The sequence below is a fragment of the Podarcis liolepis genome (assembly GCF_965112155.1).
Source record: "Podarcis liolepis genome assembly, chromosome: 13".
In the NCBI taxonomy this organism is placed as follows: domain Eukaryota; kingdom Metazoa; phylum Chordata; class Lepidosauria; order Squamata; family Lacertidae; genus Podarcis; species Podarcis liolepis.
Window position 1 is genome coordinate 17,245,443 of NC_139573.1, and position 20,110 is coordinate 17,265,552.

General features: G+C 45.2%; 1 protein-coding gene across 3 annotated transcripts in view; it reads right to left on the minus strand.

Annotated features, from left to right (window-relative positions):
• Positions 1-20,110, minus strand: part of ITGAL (integrin subunit alpha L) — a 44,300-nt gene that overhangs the window by 20,418 nt on the left and 3,772 nt on the right. For 2 of the 3 annotated variants that reach the window (XM_083469128.1, XM_083469127.1), the window contains exons 2-10: positions 11,650-11,767; positions 10,009-10,103; positions 9,347-9,411; positions 8,570-8,684; positions 3,914-4,044; positions 3,312-3,457; positions 1,933-2,077; positions 1,336-1,486; positions 164-231 (exon numbers count right to left, since the gene is read on the minus strand). In XM_083469128.1, the coding sequence (XP_083325254.1) occupies positions 164-231; positions 1,336-1,486; positions 1,933-2,077; positions 3,312-3,457; positions 3,914-4,044; positions 8,570-8,684; positions 9,347-9,411; positions 10,009-10,045 (858 nt within the window). In that variant the 5' untranslated portion in view covers positions 10,046-10,103; positions 11,650-11,767. Of the gene's footprint in view, positions 1-163; positions 232-1,335; positions 1,487-1,932; positions 2,078-3,311; positions 3,458-3,913; positions 4,045-8,569; positions 8,685-9,346; positions 9,412-9,624; positions 9,975-10,008; positions 10,104-11,649; positions 11,768-20,110 lie in introns of those variants that run through there. The other variant, XM_083469129.1, reaches the window with a different exon arrangement.

Here is a 20,110-nt window from a genome sequence, read left to right on the forward strand (position 1 = left end):
ATGAGTTTGCCAGGGAGTGATCTCCCAATGAGCTCAGTAGGCCCTACTGCTGAGCAGGTACCTACAAAAGGATTTATTTTAATTTATTTGTTCCAGAAGTTTATGCTCCATTTTTCAAAGCAGATTGCAACAAGAGGCACTGTGTTCCACAGTTCTGGCTCACCTGGGATATGTCAGCACTGAGTCCACTCGATGACAACTCCAGGTGGAACGAGCCAGTATCACTGGTACCTGTAATGTACACAGATTGGGTGGGGTAGGTGGGGGAGAGAGAGAGATGTATTTGTATAAACCTCCCACCGCAGATGGGGCTGAATTTCAGCTCCTTCAACTGAGGTTCTGCAAACAATTCTGCTTTTCCCATTCTTTCTAAGAACAGGTTTTTCCTTTCCCTCCCTGCTTCCTCCCACTCTTTAGTGCTAAATCAGTACAAACAGCAATCTGCCAAAAAACCCACCAATGGCCACTTGTTCCAATTCAGCACTAGACTGTGGGTTTTCCTGGGGGAAAGTGGCAGGACAAACGGAAGTGTGGATGAGCTCTGAGAAAGTACAACTATGGAGTACAGGAAACTGAGTGGTGGAATTGTGAACAAGTGACCGAATTTAGTAGATAATGACTGAACTTTACCACCACTGCATGCAGATGGTGAGTGTGGCCCTCTGAGCATGGTCAGAGTACACTCACCTCACTGCCAGGTTACCCCAGCAAGTGCGCAAGCAAAATGAGTGAACAGGGTGGCTTCTAGTTCAGAGAGTCCACCTGTCTTTTGGACAGGTTGGTGGCCTGCAACCTCACTTCCCAAAATTAATCTCTGCCACCAGGTGATGCCCACAGGATCTTTTCCACAGATATGCCCATATGGTTCATGGGACCACCTGAACCAATCCCTGAGGGTATGTGCTGGACAGCTGTACCACAGGGGGCAGCCCCAAGAGACAGTGCTGGGTTTACACACAAGCAAAGTAAATTACAGTTCAGGGTCTCAGATATGTGGCCTCTAAATACCAAAACAAAAAACAAAAAAATCTGCATTTCAAGTTGTACACAATTGGTTAAAAATAAAAGAACAAAACCCATTTCTTTTTGGTAATGCTATAGAGCCTTTTAAATTTGATACAGGGCCGCAGCGTGTCTTAATCTGGCCTTGCCCACAAAAGTTCCAGATTGACCAATACTCTGCTGGTGAACTTTGGGTGCTTGTTAAGATATCGTTTTGAAAGACAGGGTTCCCTACCATTCCCTCTTCTCCATCCCATCCCACCCAACCCAACCCAACCCAACCCAACCCAACCCAACCCAACAAGTGACTAATCCATGAACCCAAATAAACACCTTCAATCGCATAGATCTTAGACTGGAGGTCGTTGAAGCTGCCCCTGAGCTCCTCAAAAGTGGCCAGCACCTTCACAAACTGGTCTGTGGGTTCTGAGGCAATTTCCTGGAGATTATCCTGAGCTTCTTTGGTGTTAAAATAATGCCCAATCTGGAGAGACAAGGAAGGACCAGATGAGGCAAACCAAGGTAGGACTTGGCAGTGGGGAGTCTATACAGGTGTCCGCCCCCCCCCCCACTTGATCGACTCACGCGTGGCCGCATATACGTGCAGCGCTGGGAATTAAATAATTTAATTCAAATGCAGAAATGGTGGGAATGTGATAGAGAGTCCTTGGGACTGGTGAGAAGACCCTCCCCAGAGCCCAAACAGGATGTCAGTGAGGGCGGAGGAAGCCCCAAATAGACTGGAGGCACAGCAAAGCTCTGTTTGCGCTGCTCAGCCTCCTCACCTAACAGCTGATGTGTGGGGTAGCGCAGCCGCCACAGCCGCTTTCCTGTACCTCCTCCAGCCTCCAGCCGGCTGTTTTCTGTTTAGGCCTTGGAGAACTTAAGCACTATCCTGCAAGGCTGAGACACAACTCCTAGGTACTTTACCCCAATGGCAAGGCGCAAGATGCCTTTTTTCTTGGCAGAGGCTATGACCCCATTGTCACTATCTGTGGCAACTCCATCGGTGATGATGATTATCACTTTGTTAGATCCTTTCCGCATGCCGCGCTCGGGAATGAAAACTTGATCCCTGCCATCAGTAAACAAGGGAATAGTTATTTTCTGGACCAAGGCAAATCCTTTGAAAACATGGATTCCCAAACTGTGGTCTGTAAGGTTCACCCAGGTGGTCCATGGCATGTCCACATTAAGTATTCATATTGATTTTTAACTGAGTTGTTGTTGCTGCTTTTATTTATCGTATAAGGAATCTTTACTGATTTTCAACAAGATATAAGCAAAACACAGAGTTTCCCCTGCTTCTCTCCAACTCCCTCCAGAACAGAAGATTAATTTCTCAAATTTTGCCACAAGCTTTCTTGTGGGTGCCAGTCATCAGAATATTCATTTGAGTGTCTTATAAAGCTTCTTTTATTTCTCACGCTGCACTGTATTGTACTACGATTTGAATCTTATGGAATCAGAATGCAGGAGAAGGTGGGCATATTGGGTGACTTACATCCAGGCCTTTTTTTATAAAAGTCAAAAGCGGTCCCCACCCTCCAAACCCTCCAGCGTTCTGAGAACACACTGTAAACACCAAGAACATAAAACAGGGATAAGCCCTGAGAATGCAAATAGAATTTAAAATATTTGTTTAGTTTAAAATTTCCCTTAATGATTAGCACTAATATAAGTCAGGACTCTCCTGTGTTTTGTTTTGTTTTTTTGCCGCTAGTGCAAATAAAGCTACCCTAGAGCTGAAGGACTTAATCCAGCAGCCAGCAGCCATCTTGTCTTATAATCCTCTGGCTGTCCTTGTAAGGAGGCCTGAAGGGGAAGAATACACTTAATCCTTGGTGAATTATATAAAGGACAGTATAAAATATAGTGCACGGCATCTTCTGCTGGGCCTGTTCTGCATTCGCAAAAATGTTCCTTTACTTGCCTACTATAAAGTCTACCAGCCAAATATTCAATAGACATAGTCTGAAATCTAAGCTGGGTAAAAGCATGCCCTGATTCCCAGGCTGATTCCTGTATGCATTTTATGTTTATGGCTGCAAAGAACAGTAAAATCTGAACCTGAAACAGCCTATAGTTAGTGGCGGCACTTCTCTGCTACTGCTATGCCTTATGATGGTACTCTACAACCGATGGTATCTGCTCACTGTCATGATAGAGTTGGGGGGCTATGCTCCAAGGCAGGTTCTTAGTTTATGTATCATGGGACACATAATCCCATGATCTGTTACAGCCCACTCCCTCCTTCCCAAAGGGCCCCATTCCCGACTTTGCCAGCCACTGAAAGCAACGCTACTCACACCACACATCTGATGGCCTTGAAGGTGTTCGTAATGCCTTTCATATGTGTCACTCCTTTCAAGAGTGCTCGAGGGTTGGGATTTCTTGTATAATCATTGAAATCAAACTCAATTTTGGGTGAGCTCGAAAACTGCACAGCAGCAAACTGGAAGGGGAGAGCAGAAAGAGTGAATCATTGTGGCAAAACAGTAATGCAAAACAAGCTAACCCTTTTTGCCCAGGCTGAAGGATGAAGGTGTACTACTAAGGACCACAGACATCGACCTGGTTCACAAGTAACACTAAACCATGGTTCGCTTAAGACAGCCTTTCTCAACCTGTGGGTCCCCAGATGTTGTTGAATTACAACTCCCATCACCCCTAGCTAGCAAGGCCAGAGCTCAGAGATGATGGGAGTTGTAGTCCAACAACATCTGGGGACCCACAGGTTGAGAACCGCTGGCTTAAGACATTGCTTGTTTAACAAACCACAAGTTAACCGTGAGTTGTCCCACAGTTGATCAAACAAAACTATGGCTCACTTCTCCAAAGTTTGCTTTGTTTTTCCAGCTGCTCAAAGCCCTGGGCTGTGACCCTCTGGTGTCCGACAAGTATATCTTACATGTACAGTGCTGTTGTATAGTCCGTCCATCACACCAATCATAAATTCCGTAATGTTGCTGAAATCCTTCTTTTTCATGCTTTCTGACCCGTCGAAGAGAAACACCAGGTCCACATTCCCTTTCAAGCACTCTATGGGACGAATGGGGAGATTGGTTATAGTCTAGACGGAAATATGGGCAGGGAAGGAATGGTTTATTAAACTATGGGAACTGCTAACTTCAAGTAAAATTACCTGGATGCTTTGGGTTCAATCAGGGAAAAAGAAAATAATAATAATAATAATAATAATAATAATAATAATAATAATAAAATTTATTTATATCCCGCCCACCCCAGCCGAAGCTGGGCTCAGGGCGGCTAACAACAATCAATTAATCAAACAGTAAAATAGTTACACAATCTAAAAATATTTCATTATAAAAATTAATTAAATCAAATTGAAGGCAACCAATTAAGCAAAATTCTGTGCAGGTTGCCAGAGGAGGGAGTCAGGCTGCGCCCTGACCAAAGGCCTGGCGGAACAACTCTGTCTTGCAGGCCCTGCGGAAAGATGTCAGGTCCCGCAGGGCCCTAGTCTCTTGTGACAGAGCATTCCACCAGATTGGAGCCGCAGCCGAGAAGGCCCTGGCTCTAGTTGAGGCCAGCCTAACCTCTCTGAGGCCTGGGACCTTGAGGATGTTATTATTTGCAGACCGCAGGTTTCTCTGTGGGGCATACCAGGAGAGGCGGTCCCGTAGGTACGAGGGTCCTAGGCCGTATAGGGCTTTAAAGGTTAAAACCAGCACCTTAAACCTGATCCTGTACTCCACCGGGAGCCAGTGCAGCTGGTATAGTACTGGGTGAATGTGATCTCGCTGCGAAGACCCCATAAGGAGTCTCGCCGCGGCATTCTGCACCCGCTGGAGTTTCTGGGTCAGTCTCAAGGGCAGCCCCACATAGAGTGAGTTACAATAATCCAGTCTGGAGGTGACCGTCGCATGGATCACAGTGGCTAGGTCAGGGCGAGAGAGATAAGGGGCCAACTGCTTAGCTTGGCGGAGATGAAAAAATGCCGCCTTTGTTATAGCTGTAATCTGCGCCTCCATAGAGAGGGAGGTATCGAAGATTACACCCAAACTCTTAACGGACGATGCTGGCACTAATTGCACCCCCGCAAGAGATGGGAGTTGCCCCCTCAATCCCATATCGTCCCGCCCCAGCCAGAGGACCTCTGTCTTTGAAGGATTTAACTTCAACCGGCTCCCACGTAACCATCCAGCCACAGCTTCCAGACATCTGGTCAGTGTGTCTGGGGCCGAGTCAGGATGGCCATCCATCAACAGATAGAGTTGGGTGTCATCAGCATACTGATGGCAACCCAGCCCAAAACTCCGGACAAGCTGGGCGAGGGGGCGCATAAAGATGTTAAAAAGCATCGGGGAGAGAATCGCACCCTGAGGCACTCCACACACCAAGGAGTGGCGCGATGACAATTCCCCCCCAAGCGCCACCCTCTGTCCCCGACCAGAGAGAAACGAGCGCAGCCATTGAAGGACTGTGCCCTGGATCCCCACGTCGGCAAGGCGGTGGTCCAGGAGTTCATGATCGACCATGTCAAAGGCTGCTGACAGATCTAGAAGAATCAGCAGCCCCGACCCGCCTCGATCCAGCTGCCTACGGAGATCATCTGTTAGGGCGACCAGACCCGTCTCGGTCCCATGACCAGCGCGGAAGCCGGACTGGAATGGATCCAAAGCAGATGTTTCATCCAGAAACCTACCAAGCTGTTCAGCAACCGCTCTCTCAATCACCTTACCCAGGAATGGAAGATTCGAGACCGGGCGGTAATTGGATAGATCTGAGGGATCTAATGATGTTTTCTTTAAGAGCGGACGCACCACCGCCTCCTTCGGTTCCCCTGGGAATATCCCGGTGCCAAGGGACAAATTGATGATATCCCCCAGGGGGGCCCGCACCTCGTCTGGACACGCTCTAATCAGCCATGACGGGCACGGGTCAAGAGGACAGGTGGTGGGCTTTCCAGCTTGGAGGAATCTGTCCACATCGGCTGGAGATATCCGGTCAAAGTGGTCCAATACTGGACCTGAGGACAGTTGAGGGGCCTCCAGTTCCTTTATTGTATCCAAATTGGCAGGGAGGTCATGGCGGAGCAATAGGACCTTCTCCGCAAAAAAGCTCGCAAATGCCTCACAGCTGTGTGTCAGATTGTTATTTAAATTTGGCTGTCCTTCAAGGGACGTTAAAGACCGAAATATACTAAATAATTGTGCCGGGCGAGAGCTAGCGGATGCAATGGAGGCCGAGAAGTAAGACTTCTTAGCGGCCTTCACTGCCATCTCATAGGTTTTCATAAAAACCCTATAAGATGTTCTTGAGGCTCCGTCACGGGCACCCTGCCATACTCGCTCTAGCCGTCTGAGGTCCCGCTTCATTTTCCGAAGCTCCTCGGTAAACCAGGGAGCCCGGTTTCTGCGGGGTCGCAGAGGGCGCTTAGGTGCGATCTCATCGATGGCTGCCAGGAGCTGGGTATTCCAGCCCTCAGCAAGCTCAGTCAATGAGTCGCCAGGGGGAGCAAGGTCCCGCAAGGCTTGACGGAATCTATCAGGGTCCATCAGCCTCTGCTAAATTGATTTCAAGCAAGAATGGGCAATGTTTAAAGAACTACTGTTCCAAAGTTGGTTGGTTATATCTTATTGCAATTTTATAATATATGAATATGATTCTTCATAAACAGAATAGTATAAATATATAAATAAAATGATCCAGTTAATACCTTCTCCCTATTAGCTATATTAAATACATGAAGTAAGTTGGTATTCCTTTTTATCTCTCTTTATTGTTTATGCATCGATACTCCGGAATTATAGTCTTTAAAATTTACTCATAACTGGGGGGGGGGGCACTAGGGGCGCCTTGGAAGATGGCGGATATTAACATCTATCCAGCTCGCATGAGGTAATTAGAGGCTGATTATGGGGAGTATATCAGTCTCCCTTCATCTCTCCAGGGAGGAGAGATGCTGTTTTCATCCGCTGTTGCCATAAATCACCCCCGAGTTCGGAAGAAGGAGGGGGTGAGGCACTGGGTGCACAACCCTCAGCGGGTCTCGGAACTCCTCCGAAGCTGCTTCCAGGTGCGAAACTAGTTGCGTTACTTAAAAGGGGGGGGGGAATTGGCAAAGATAACGCACATGCTTCAAGAGAGGCAGGAGGTTTTTATCTGCTAATAATTTTACTACTGAAAGGAATAGGACTGAGACGAACTGAGATGGAAGATTACATCAAAGCACTGCAGATATGGTATGTGGATTGGAATGCCGGAACTAAGGGGGGGTGACTTTTTATTTCTTTTGCTCTATGTGATTACTAATAACCCTCCCTCTGAAGATCCGTCACAGAAATTAATTGCAAATGGGACTAAAAATGAATTGTGTGGGAATAACTATGAACTTAAAGGTTTTACTCTGTGAAGGATTTGGAAAGAAGAAGGGCTCTCTCTTGTGACGCAGCAAGAATGGAGACTTGATAAGAGACCTGTGTTGCTGGAGTTGGTCTTGGGGAGGGCGAGCCGAAGATATATTATTTTCAAGGAGATTGTGAACTGGAAGCGGCAGCCCTCCTGGAAAAAGACTAATTTACGATGCAACAGGTCGGAAAAGTAAAGAGCAAGCTTTTAGACTGTATTTCATCAGAACGACAAAAATGGCGATTACTCGCTCGAGCAGAAAGGACTGTTGGATGAGAGTGATTTACGAGAGAGCAGCACAAAGCCCACACAGAAACACAAATAAGATTGTTTTTTTCAACGCACTTGCGGAGCAACTCAGAGGAGAATGAAAAGGAAAATGAGCAATGACAAGTATTGAGAAGAGGAGACTGGAAACATCATTCTTAATATGGAAGAAGAACAAATATTCGAGGATTGGACTCCTGCCAATCAAGAAGCATGGGTACCCCCCACAAAAAATTATAATTTGGAAAACAATTGGATTATATGTATTGTTATAATTTGGACTAATTGATTTGATGTGTTTAATTTGGTAATATGAAACTTAATAAAAATTATTTAAAAAAATAAAAAATAAATAAAATTTACTCATAACCTCATGGTATTTGTAAAGAGTGTAATTCTTTGTTTGCTTGTGTCCATTTCAATACTTGCATTTTCAATGTATTGGGATATGCATATCTATATACAAACAACCAACCAAGCAAATAAACAAGAGGGAAGTTGCAAATAAGTGTTGGGACTCTGGCTTGCCTGGCAAGAGAGCTGGCAATTGGGTGAGGAGATTTCCTGTGTCCAAACAGGAATATTAAGAAACAAGAAACTGCTTCTTAATAGTCCATCGAGGAAAGGCTAGGAAGAGGTTGAGGTATTGTTTCACCTTTTAACCTAGCTCTTCTCTGAAAGGAACTTTGCAAGTTGCATTCCTAAGAAACAGTGCTCACATTTTAGAAGTTGTTCTCTAAAGACGGAACCAATGGCTAAAGAACGAAAGATGGAACTATTTTATTTAAAAATAAAATAATAGAAGCTTCTTCTGACTTTCCAACCTTTGCTTAACCTGAGAATTTTCTGGGTGAAGGTTTCATAGGCTGCACCCTCCCCCACTGTGAGATCTGCTCAGGGTGAAGGGACATTTTCTCCTTACTTTGGTATCCGGTCTTTATGCTCTCTGGGTTGCGCAGTTTGGCATCAAACAAATAGCAGATCCCGCTCAGGTAAAGATTTTTGTCACAATGCTCTGCGAGTCCCGGCCCACATGCCTGCAGGGGAGGAAGTTTCAAGTAACAGGTGAAAAATAAATATAAAAAAGAGTAAGCGATTAGATGGCATTAGATAGGGACAAGGAAAGTTCTGGAACAAGGGAAGTCCACAGCCTGATGAATGGAGAAGGGGGGTTCTGGAACTCTCCGGAAGTAACCGAATAGAGCAGAACTCTGTGGCCACCAAAGATAGATAGTGCCACCAAGATTGAAGGGGTTTCCCAGGTGGAAGATTATGGACAGCAGAGCTGAAGTCTGAGCTGATTCCCAGAGAAATTCTCCTACACAGGCCTTAAGTGACACAAACAGGAGTTGCATAAAAGCACTTCCCATTGCAATTTGGGGTTTGCGCCTAAGGCACCAAAATGTCTCTGGGGCCAACCCTGGTCTCCTTTGGGAGGGAAGTAAATTTAATAAACAGTAAGGATTCTTGAGACTCTCATCATAAGAGTCAAATGAATCTTGGAAACACAGGGCTGTACTCAACTAACATTTTTCCCCAGAGCAGGCTCACTACAATGAATTGTCATGACTGGCTTGGGTGGATTAATTTTAACGGGCCGCCTCTGAATAAAAGTGAGTTGAATACGACCCAAAGACTCTGTGCCCAGTTTATGTTGCTCAAATTCACCACCCTAAAAGCAATTCCAGCCCAGACTCACAATCATCTTCGACCCTCGAACGTCACTTGCCAGGGTCATGCCAAGGTGGGACACCCCGGAGCCCCCTGCAAAGAGACATCGAGGTCAGATGGATCCGTGCCAAATGAGACACACTCAATGTAGACCCTGCAGATCTGTAGCCATTCCCCCTGCCCCCTAGATAGCTGCACAGGCCTAAAAGCCAGTCAGGACACACACACCCCACACACCCACCAAGGCAAAATGGCCGCCATTTGAACAGGCCACCAGGGACAGTTAGGGAATCTCCCTAGAACCACCTCTGACATGGAGATTCTGGAGCATTTCCTCAATTCTTGTGGCATAATTCTTGTAAAGTTGTGGAAGCTCACTGAGGACTTTCTATTCAGGGTCTGCAACAGGAGTGGGGAACCTCACGGTTGGGTGCCAAATGCAGCCCCCCAAGCTACTCTTTCTGGCCCTCATGAGGACTCTCCTCAGGCCACAACCGCTCCTCAGCCACACCTCCTACTGGCCCTGCTCCACATCCAACTTGAGATTTTTGCCTGGCTGGAATATGCCCTTCAACTCTGACCTGGCCTCATGCTTGCCTGTATGGTGGATGGAGAGGGAAGGTAAAACACACATTAATCACTCTGGAAATTTGCCTAAATGGGCCTGCATCCTAGTGTCCCACAACTCACCGTCAAGCGGGACGTTTTCACATGTGTCGCTCTGCATGTTACATTGGTATACTTTGCCTGTGGAGTTCTGCTCACCGGGGGCTCCCACAATGATCCTGACAAGAATTAATAGCAGGTGTTATGTAAAGATTTAACCTTTAAGCTGCAGTTCCCAAAGTATGCCTTTAACAGCATAATGACAGGCAGAAATCAGGCAGACAAACTTTTTTTTTCTGGAGTGGCAATGAAACAATGCAGGGAAGCTGCACCATCTGAATTTCTGCCTGCCACACAGCTCTTAGGGAGGCTCCTATCCATTAAAAAAGGGACCAGCCCTCCCTCCCCCCCCCCCACCCCCTGCTACAACTTTTCATTCTCACTTCTTGAAAAACTGTGAAAAAAATAACACAGAGTTCAAAAAAAGGGGAACAGGTTGGGAGTGCCCCCTCAAAAAAAAACCCAACGAAACCAAACAGGATGTGAACTTTCCACTCAGTCACAGAATATAAATCCAGAATAGTGAAAGTTGAAGACACATGTATGGGATTCCTCTTTCCCAGGCAAAAATGTTGTAGTGTGCTTTGTGCCGTGCTGTCAGTGGGGGTTGCTCACTTTGGGCAATTAAGGCACCACCCTAGATGAATCCTGTGCCCCCTTGGTCCTCCACAATGCTTCCATGTTCAGTTGCAGAGAGTGGAGGCTTCACTCTCCAGCTTTCCCCCGTCAATATTCTCAAATCAGCCAATCCGCTCTTTTAAATTCCTAGCCAAAAGGAAACTATCACTATAGCCGGGGTCCCACCTACTGTCTCCGTGGAAGAAACAGAGCAAATGCATCAGTAAAATATGTGATAGGCTACCATTTTGCTAGGACATCTGGTCCCCAAGAACTTGAAAGTTTTGCCTCCCCACCCTATTTTCCCAGTTGAGGTAGTTGTGACACTTGAATATACATAGGGAAGCAGTTCAAATTGACAGAGGAGTCAGGGCAACGGCAACCCATAGCCAATCACAATGCTTTAAAATTCCTTCCCTCCAATAAAAAAGGATTCACACAAGGGTGTCCTAAAGTGTGGAACGCCTTTTGCTAAGAGACCAGCTAAGGCCATACCTGAAATTGCCAATTGTGTGGACATAGACTGCATCACTATATAATTTAATGACCAGGGGACACCAGACTTAGTTGCACCTGGGTGGTACTAGGAGTTTCTTGCTACTGTTTTGTACTTATCGCAGATAGACAATTAAGTTTTTGTTCGTCTTCCTGACTGATTCCTCCCTTTAAGCAAGTGTTCTACGACCTTAGGTCCCCGATGTTTGTTACGACTACAACTCCCATAATCCCCAGCCAGCTTAGTCAATGGTTAGGGATGATGGGAGTTGTAGTCCAACAACATATGGGTGACCCAGGGTTGAATAATGCTTCTGCAAGACATCCACAGCACCAACTTCTCTTTTGCCTTTCACAACAGCTTGATATTTGGACATTTAGCAGATGAAGCTTCCTGCTATTGGGATTTTTGTTTGGCAGGTGTCTGAAACATTAAAAAAAACTATAGGGGGGACTGGACGGCAACTGTAACCACTCATTTCCCACAGTTAGGAGAAACCCAATACAAATTTTTTTCACACACATCCCCTGGCATGTGGACTGGGGGATTACCTAGTGTCAGGGCCTTCTCCAAACTGCAGGACCTGATATCCAAACTGCTTGCTGACATTGGAGGAGAACAGGGCTACTGGAGAGGTGTCAATATTGTCTCCCAGCGATGGTGATGGACCTGTGGAAATAGGAGGTGCCATGTTTATTCAGAGTGGATGGAGTAAGAAGAAGCAGACCAGAAGTCATCTTCTTGTCATTTCCTACTGCATCTAAGTTTGCCAGCTAGCCAGGAGGAAAAGAGGCCTAGATTGTTCCTGTGCCCTAGATAGCAGTTTGATTTAATAAATCAGAAAGCAAAGTATTTCATGCCATGGAGATAAACATTGTTAGCTAGTAATATCAGCAGGTCATGCTCCTGTTGAATGTACAAGAGCAGAGTTGGTCAACTGACAACCCTAAACCACAGTTCAATTTCCTCCACAGGTCTGTGGGAAGAAGAGGTTGCACAATTGAAGTGGGTTTGGTGCTCTTGTGCAATAAACCCCTGTTTATTATTATTTTTGAGGTAAGGGAAGCAACAATAAAGTGCACTGTGAAGTGTGGAATGACAGTGATGTCATACAACCCGTGGAAACAAATCTGAATGCTCAATAAACAGCAATTCTCCATGCAAATTTTGTGCAAATAAATCAAGACAAATGCTTAAAAAAACAACAACAGGTTATCTGGAAGATGGAGTCAATTCTAAGCTTGACAACCTGACCGAGTCCATCAGACAGCAGCTGAATACACTGCAAGAAAAAGCTAGATCCCTTCTGCACTATACATTTAAAGCAGTATCGTACCACTTTAAAGAGTTAGGGCTACCCCCAAAGAACCCTGGGAACTGTGATCTGTTAAGGGTACTGAGGAGATTCCTGTTCCCCTCACAGAATTCCCTTGGGAGAGAGATTGATGGTTAAACCACTCTGAGACTTACAGTTCTGCGATGGGAGAATAGAACCTCTCAGAACCCTTAACAAACTATTCCCATTCGTTTCCCATTTCTGCTCCATTCACAAACTGAGCGGGAAGCGGTGGCCTATTTTTATCTGAAATGGAATGTGTCTGAGAAAGGTGGAAGCTCAACGGTGGAGCATTTGCTTTGCATGTACAAGGTCCCAGGCATCATCAGATAAGGCTGAGAGAGACTCCCTACCTGAAACCTTGGGAAACTGCTGCCAGTCAGTATAATACAGTGGTACCTCTGGTTAAGTACTTAATTCGTTCCGGAGGTCCGTTGTTAACCTCAAATTGTTCTTAACCTGAAGCACCACTTTAGCTAATGGGGCCTCCTGCTGCTGCTGCTGCGCCGCCAGAACCCAATTTCTGTTCTTATCCTGAAGCAAAGTTGTTAACCTGAAGCACTATTTCTGGGTTAGCAGAGTGTGTAACTTGAAGCATATGTAACCCGAGGTACCACTGTAATGGGTGCAATGGTCAAGAAGGCGGTTTCTGCTCATGTTCCAGTTACAGATAGGTAGCCGTGTGGGTCTGCCATAGTCAAAATAAAAAAATTCCTTCCAGTAGCACCTTAAAGACCAACTAAGGTGCATGTAACCCGAGGTACCACTGTACAGAGAATTCAAGGTCCATACTCTATCTTCTCCAACTAAAAGGATCTTGAGTAGCAGAACTAGGAAAGACCTCTGGCCGAAGCAACGGGGAGCTGCTTGTACTGGGCTAGATGGATCAACAGGTCAGCTTCCTATATCCCAAAGTCACCACACACTTCTTTTAAGAGCTCAGTCCAAAGGTCCCACTGCAAAGCAGGCCCCGCTCTGTAGCTTCTGAGCCTTCTGTTTGAAGGTTTTAAGAGGCGGTGTGCAGGAAGAAGCACTCTCTGATCTTATCTCTCCATCTTTCGCACGGAAATTAATAGGAACTCACACTTCTTTGAAAAGACATAGCTATTTCACACTCTTTCTAATTATAAGCGAACAGCATTATGTGAGTCCTACAAAGGTTTCACACTCAAATATCCTTACCCTGTAGGGGGATTTATATTTTTGAAACCCCTCTCAGATAGGCCTCTCTTTTTCTGTTTACTTATCAATACATTTCCCTTCGTCCCAAAGTAATTGTGAGGCATCTGATGAAGACCTGCATTTTTAAAATGAGCTTAAAAAATATATTTGTAAATGTTTTGTCAGAAACCAGCTGGGTGCTTTGGCAGATGTTTATCTTCCTAAACAGGGCCCCTCTGAATTGTATTAGCATTAGCAGGAGACGAGTGCCTCAGGGTTGTAAAAGGAAATTACAGGCTAGGAGCAAAAGGTCACACTGACCATACAAATTACAGAATACAATCAAGCTGCAAAAACACAATTAAGAGTTGGTAAATAGTAAGAATTATTGTGCCTCCCATTAAAACTTGAGCCACATCTTCTTAAGGTTAAAGGGCAAATGGGAACAGCAGCTGGCTGGGAAAACCAAGAGGCTTCTCTCTGAAGTCGCTTCTGGAAACTGTTTTTATTGAATTCCTTTTTACTTTGAAAAGGCCTTTTCCTTCTAAAAATCTATATATGTTATGTATGAAATATATTGGCTTAAATGTAATTATGCAAAGGATTTAGAAAGTAAGAAATGTTAGATTCTTATGTTAGATTATTATTTCATAGATTGTGTGTGAGAAGGTGAACCCAAGATCTCTGTTTAAAATGAAATTAAACCATCTGCTTTAGCCATCTGTTTTGGAGTGAATAGGGCAATAGGGCAAAGATAATCTGTGAATTAAGGTGCCTGGTCGAGGTAAATGTAAGATATATGGCTACTTGTTTGCCATTTATAGATAGAAGGAAATATAGCTCTTTGTCTCCCATAAAAGGTAATAGGAAATGGGTGTATCTTTTATGATTGGTTCTAGCAAACAGCCAATAGGAATTTCAACCAGGCTGATTGGACAGAGACAGCCAAAGGAGGAGCAAGAGGGCTGGGCTGAGGGAATATAAGTGCTGGCCATCAGGGCTGGAAGGGCAGAGCATTGGTAACCATATACCACTGTGTCTCTCATTTATTTGTCTGACAAATAAATTATTATTTTAATTTCTCTATTGCTGCGTTGAATATTTCATTCCAGCTAAGCGTTAACCACAAGCAGGGTGCTACATTATACGCACTCCTCCCAGAGTCTTGCCGGTCAAGCCTGTGTGTGTGTACAGTGGTACCTCGGGATGCGAACAGGATCCATTCCAGAGCCCCGTTCGCATCCTGAAGAGAATGTAACAAGCGATGGCGCGTCTGCATGTGAGTGGGTCATGTTTTGCCACTTCCGTACATGCGTGTGACGTCATTTTGAGCGTCTGAGCATGCACGAGTGGCGAAACCCGGAAGTAACGCGCTCCGTTACTTCCGGGTTGCCGCAGAGCGCAACTCAAACGCGCTCAACCCGAAGCACATTCAACCCGAGGTATGACTGTATTTTATCAGAGTCCAGTCCTTCCTTTGCTTTGGGAACGCCACAGCCAGCAAATGTCTGGAGGTGCCCTGTGCATTCAGCTGAGTGGAAGCCCCCTTGTCAGGGAACTGACATCGGAGCGAGAGGCGAAGGGGAGGTTCCCAGATGATGCTGGTGAAGGACCCAGCAGCAGGGGGAGAAACAGCTCAGTAGAGGGGGAAGCCAATCAGCGCAACACCAGGGATAAAGGGGGGCAGACGGGGGAATTGGAGAGAGGGCTCCAGGACTCTTCACTGAACATCAGTGAGGAGAGCCCAGGTCCTCCGCTACCCACGCCTTCCCTGCGCAGAAGACTCCCGCGCAGTGAGAGGAGGAGGAGACTGGGTGTCAAACAACTTTTATGTTGGAAGAGGTTCAAAAAATGCCCACTGACGGATTCTGCCAGTGACTGAGGCAGCCACGATGAGAAGGGGCTGTGCAGTCAGAAAGGTTTAACAAGGCAAATTAACCGAGAAAGGCACCAGTTTACGCACGAGTAACTCATACCTATTACACCCCTGGACATCTGCCCCAAAGTCCTGCCCTGATGCCACCCAGGAAGAGAGCCAGCAGCCTTTCTGCCTTGGCAACAGATGTCACTCACCTATCAGGCTGCATACAAACTGTGCATTTTTAAACCACTCCTCCCTACTGCCGCCACCAGAGAATCCTGGAATCTGCAGTTTGTTAAGGGTTCTGAGAAGTGTAGGGCTGCAAGAGGCAAATGATGGTCCCCAGGATTATTATGGGGGAGTGGAGTCATGTGCTTTAAATGTATGGTGTTTATGCAAATCTACACACACACACACACACACACACACACACACCATTCTGGTAAGAGGGCTAGTTGCAACATATCCTCATTCTGACCCCTTCTTTCTCCCCAGCCACAGATGAAGGGCGTACCCCTGCGTTCTCACACCCTGAGGGTTGCCAGCTTCTCAAGTGGTCGCTGTAGCTGCCTCTGCCTTTAATGATGACACCCTGATGTACAAACAGCCGCAAAATGGTTCTCAGAGGGTGTGGTGGGCCACACTTGGTGTGGAAGGAGAGGATGGCAAGTGTGGCAAGAAGATTCAATAAACATTTAAAGATTTCAGTACAGTACAGTACAGTACAGTACAGTACAGTACAGTATAGTATAGTACAGTATAGCATAGCTTGTGTGTATACACACAACAACAACAGAAACAGAAACAGCATCCATGCCTCTCTTCAAGAGCACTGGCTATTCTTCTAAACTTTTCCACAACATATTGTTGTCAACAGGGTTTTTCAACTCTGCCCAATATGAAAGGTCAGAAAAGTGAAGCTTCTTTGAATTGATGAGATGAAAGTTTGCTTGTCTCAAATTAGACCAAATATAAATGAAATTTCCTGGCAAAAGCAAGCTCACGCCTCTCATTCAGTTTGTATACACGCTTAAGGTACATAAGGCTTCTGTAAAATTAAATTTGGGGGAAGATTCACGTTCTTACATAGCTGCCTTGTTTTATACTTTATGGATGTTCTGTGGTTATATTATAAAGTAGTTGTGTCGTGTGTTATAAATCAAGCACTGTCGGGAGTTGTTTTCCAGTGTATTTCTTATCAAAGAAAAATTTGGTGCAGCGCGAGCACATTTTTATTCTGAAGTGTGGCCCAGAGAAACTTTTCTGAGAACCACTACACTAACTGAAAATGTTTTATCTCCATAATTCAAACTTTTGACTGCCAGTTCCTCCATATATTAAGGCTGGTGGGACCTTCTGTGTGGCAAGCAAGCACTCTGCTTGCACTCTTTTGCACAATAAGCTGTTAGAAGCACAGGAGCGGGGGGGGGGGGGGTTGCACACGCGTGACTTGAGTCAGCTGGAAGCCATTCTTCTGAACCAGGGAGATTCTGGGTGAGAGGTTGGAATGGAAGGATCTCTCAGTTTTGTTCCTCTGAAGTTTCTCATTTTTTCTAGTCAGAAATTCAGTTCTCCACATTTTGCAGCAATCTACTTTTTAAAAAATTCCTATGAAAATTCACCTGCATTTTAATACGGCTTTCTTCTCAGAATCAGTGTTTTTGGTTTTTTTGCAGTTGTGACTAATGCACTCATTTATGGACGCAATTCCCCACAATATTATGCATTTTTGCATGTTATTTTCACAAACGTCTTAATTTGTACGCACGCTTTCTCCTAATATATGCATTTTGGTAAACGTTTGCTTGGGGAAGCGCATCACAACACCCAGAGAGGTGTGCACTGTGAAGGATAGATGCAGTTCAGTTCTCCTACTGTTCTGGAATGTGAGAATCTGATAGGTTCGGTTTTAAATGTGAACTGAATCGAATTTCTCCAACCTTGCTGGGAGATGGTGAAGCAGTGACCAGTCAGTTTACATTTATAGTACGGTGAACTCGCAAACAGGATTTGAGCTATGAGAAACAGAAGTAATTAGATTATAATATCGTTATGATTTAATAGAAGACAGGGTGCAGCAGAAGGAGAGAAACAACATGGAAAACGGGGTGCAAAAATAAAATAAAAGACAAAATTGTGTTTTGATTGTACATGTTAAAAATGTTGAAACTTAATAAAACATAATTGGGAAAAAAGAAGAAAGGCAGAAGCAGATTAATCTCTCTCTCTCTCTCTCTCTCTCTCTCTCTCTCTCTCTCTCTCTGCCTCTCCAAAACACTGATGACAAGTTTTGCAAGCAACATTCCTGTGCTCTGGGCTGTTGCTAACACAACAGCAGCACCTGTAAAGTATCTGGCAGCTCTTAAGCTGCTGACAGTGGCAGATCACACCAAGATACCGACAGAATGACTTGATGTGCGTTCAGCTGACTTCCTCCCTGTGGCAGCAGCCCAGGCTTTTAAGACCCACACTGGTTTGCCTGAAAGTAGGCTTGCGGCTTTGTTACCGCCACCACCAACACTGCTGTGAGAGTGGTTCTCACACTCTTGCTGAAGAAGCAGAAGTGGAGTAGGGACAGCTGAAAAATGACTGTAGGCCAGTGGCAGGGCATCTGCTTGGCATGCAGATGTTGCCAGGTTCGATTCCTGGCATCTCCCGGTAGGGCCGGGAGAAGCCTCTGCCTGGAAGCCTGGAGAGTTTCCTATACCTTGGTTATCAAACGCATTGGTACTCAAACAACTTGCAACCCAAACACTGCAAACCTGGAAGTAAGTGTTCCGGTTTGTGAACATTTTTCAGAAGCCGAATGTGCCCCGTTTTGAGTGCCACACTTCCGATTTGAGTGCCACAATTACATTTTGAGTGTTACGCTGATGTCTGTCTGCTTTTGCTACTTATTTTCTGTTTTTGTGGCTCTTTTTTGTGTGTGACTATGTGGAACCTCATTCAGCTACTGATTGATTGATTGATTGATTGATTGATTGTGTGACTGCAGTACAGTGGTACCTCAGGTTAAGTACTTAATTCGTTCCGGAGGTCCGTTCTTAACCTGAAACTGTTCTTAACCTGAAGCACCACTTTAGCTAATGGGGCCTCCTGTTGCCGCTGCGCTGCCGGAGCACGATTTCTGTTCTTATCCTGAAGCAAAGTTCTTAATCCGAGGTATAATTTCTGGGTTAGTGGAGTCTGTAACCTGAAGCGTATGTAACCCGAGGTACCACTGTACATTATTTATTGCTTTCATTTTCAGTGGTCTCGTTAGATAGTAAAATTCATTTAAATTGCTATTTTAGGTTTGTTTTTAAAAGTCTGGCACGGATTAATCCATTCTGCATTACTTTCTATGGGAAAGCGTGCCTTGGTTTTGGAGCGCTTTGGTTTTGGAACGGACTTCCAGAACGGATTAAGTTTGAGAACCAAGGTACCACTGTATTTCTATGAAAGATGATGTGATGATGGCAATGAAGACAGCTAGGGGATAGTGTAGGGTATTGTGTGTGTTGGTGTGTTGTTGTGGTGTGATATAAATGAGGATGATCTTAGTCGCGAGGCAAAACCTTGGTTTTACCAAAACATTAACCCTATTTCCACAGGGTTGCTTTGGCTGTTTTCCTGGTTATCATTCAATCGCTCACTGCTGTTGCTGTTGTTGTTTTGCATTTTGGACATGTATCATTCTCTCATTTTGTGGTTTTGTAAGATGTGGCTAAGGGACATGGGTGGCGCTGTGGGTTAAGCCACAGAGCCTAGGACTTGCCGTTCAGAAGGTCGGCGGTTCAAATCCCTGCGATAGGGTGAGCTCCCGTTGCTCAGTCCCTGCTCCTGCCAACCTAGCAGTTTGAAAGCACCTCAAGTACAAGTAGATAAATAGGTACCATTCCAGCGGGAAGGTAAACGGCGTTTCCACGAGCTGCTCTGGTTCACCAGAAGCAGCTTAGTCATGCTGGCCACATGACCCGGAAGCTGTACGCCAGCTCCCTTGGCCAATAAAGCGAGATGAGCACTGCAACCCCAGAGTCGGCCACGACTGGACCTAATGGTCAGGGGTCCCTTTACCTTTACCTTTAAGATGAAGCTATGTTTTACATTTTGTCTTTTAACTTTTCTCCTTAAGCACCCAGAGTTTATAAAGAAAAGCAGCACACAATTTTTTCAACATCCATGAGATGAGAGCATCTAGATGGCGGGGTGAGTGAATTGGCCGGAGCTTCGTTGCACAGCTGGGATCTGAACTTGCATTTCCCACTGAAACGCTCTTCGGGCCAAACTGCATGTGATGTTAAACGTGCGTTTTGACATTGTGTAGATCTTTTAAAAAATGAAACAAAAAGTTGCAAATGTAACAGAAAGACGAGAGTAAGAACGTTGGCTCACAATAATAAGAATAATCCATCAAATCTAATTTAAGCATACATATTAATATAAGCCATCCATTTGTCCAAAAAAATATATCCAAATAAGACCAATGATAACAAAATTCTGTATATGTTCAAATGTAGAAAGGACAGTAAAGGTATTCAGACCACTGAATAATGGACACAGAGTATCCTTCTGATATTCACTCCATGCATTTAAAGCCTGTTTGTAGCACTGTAACAGTCATGGCTTCCTCCAAAGAATCCTGGGAACTGTAGTTTGTTAAGAGTGCTCAAAG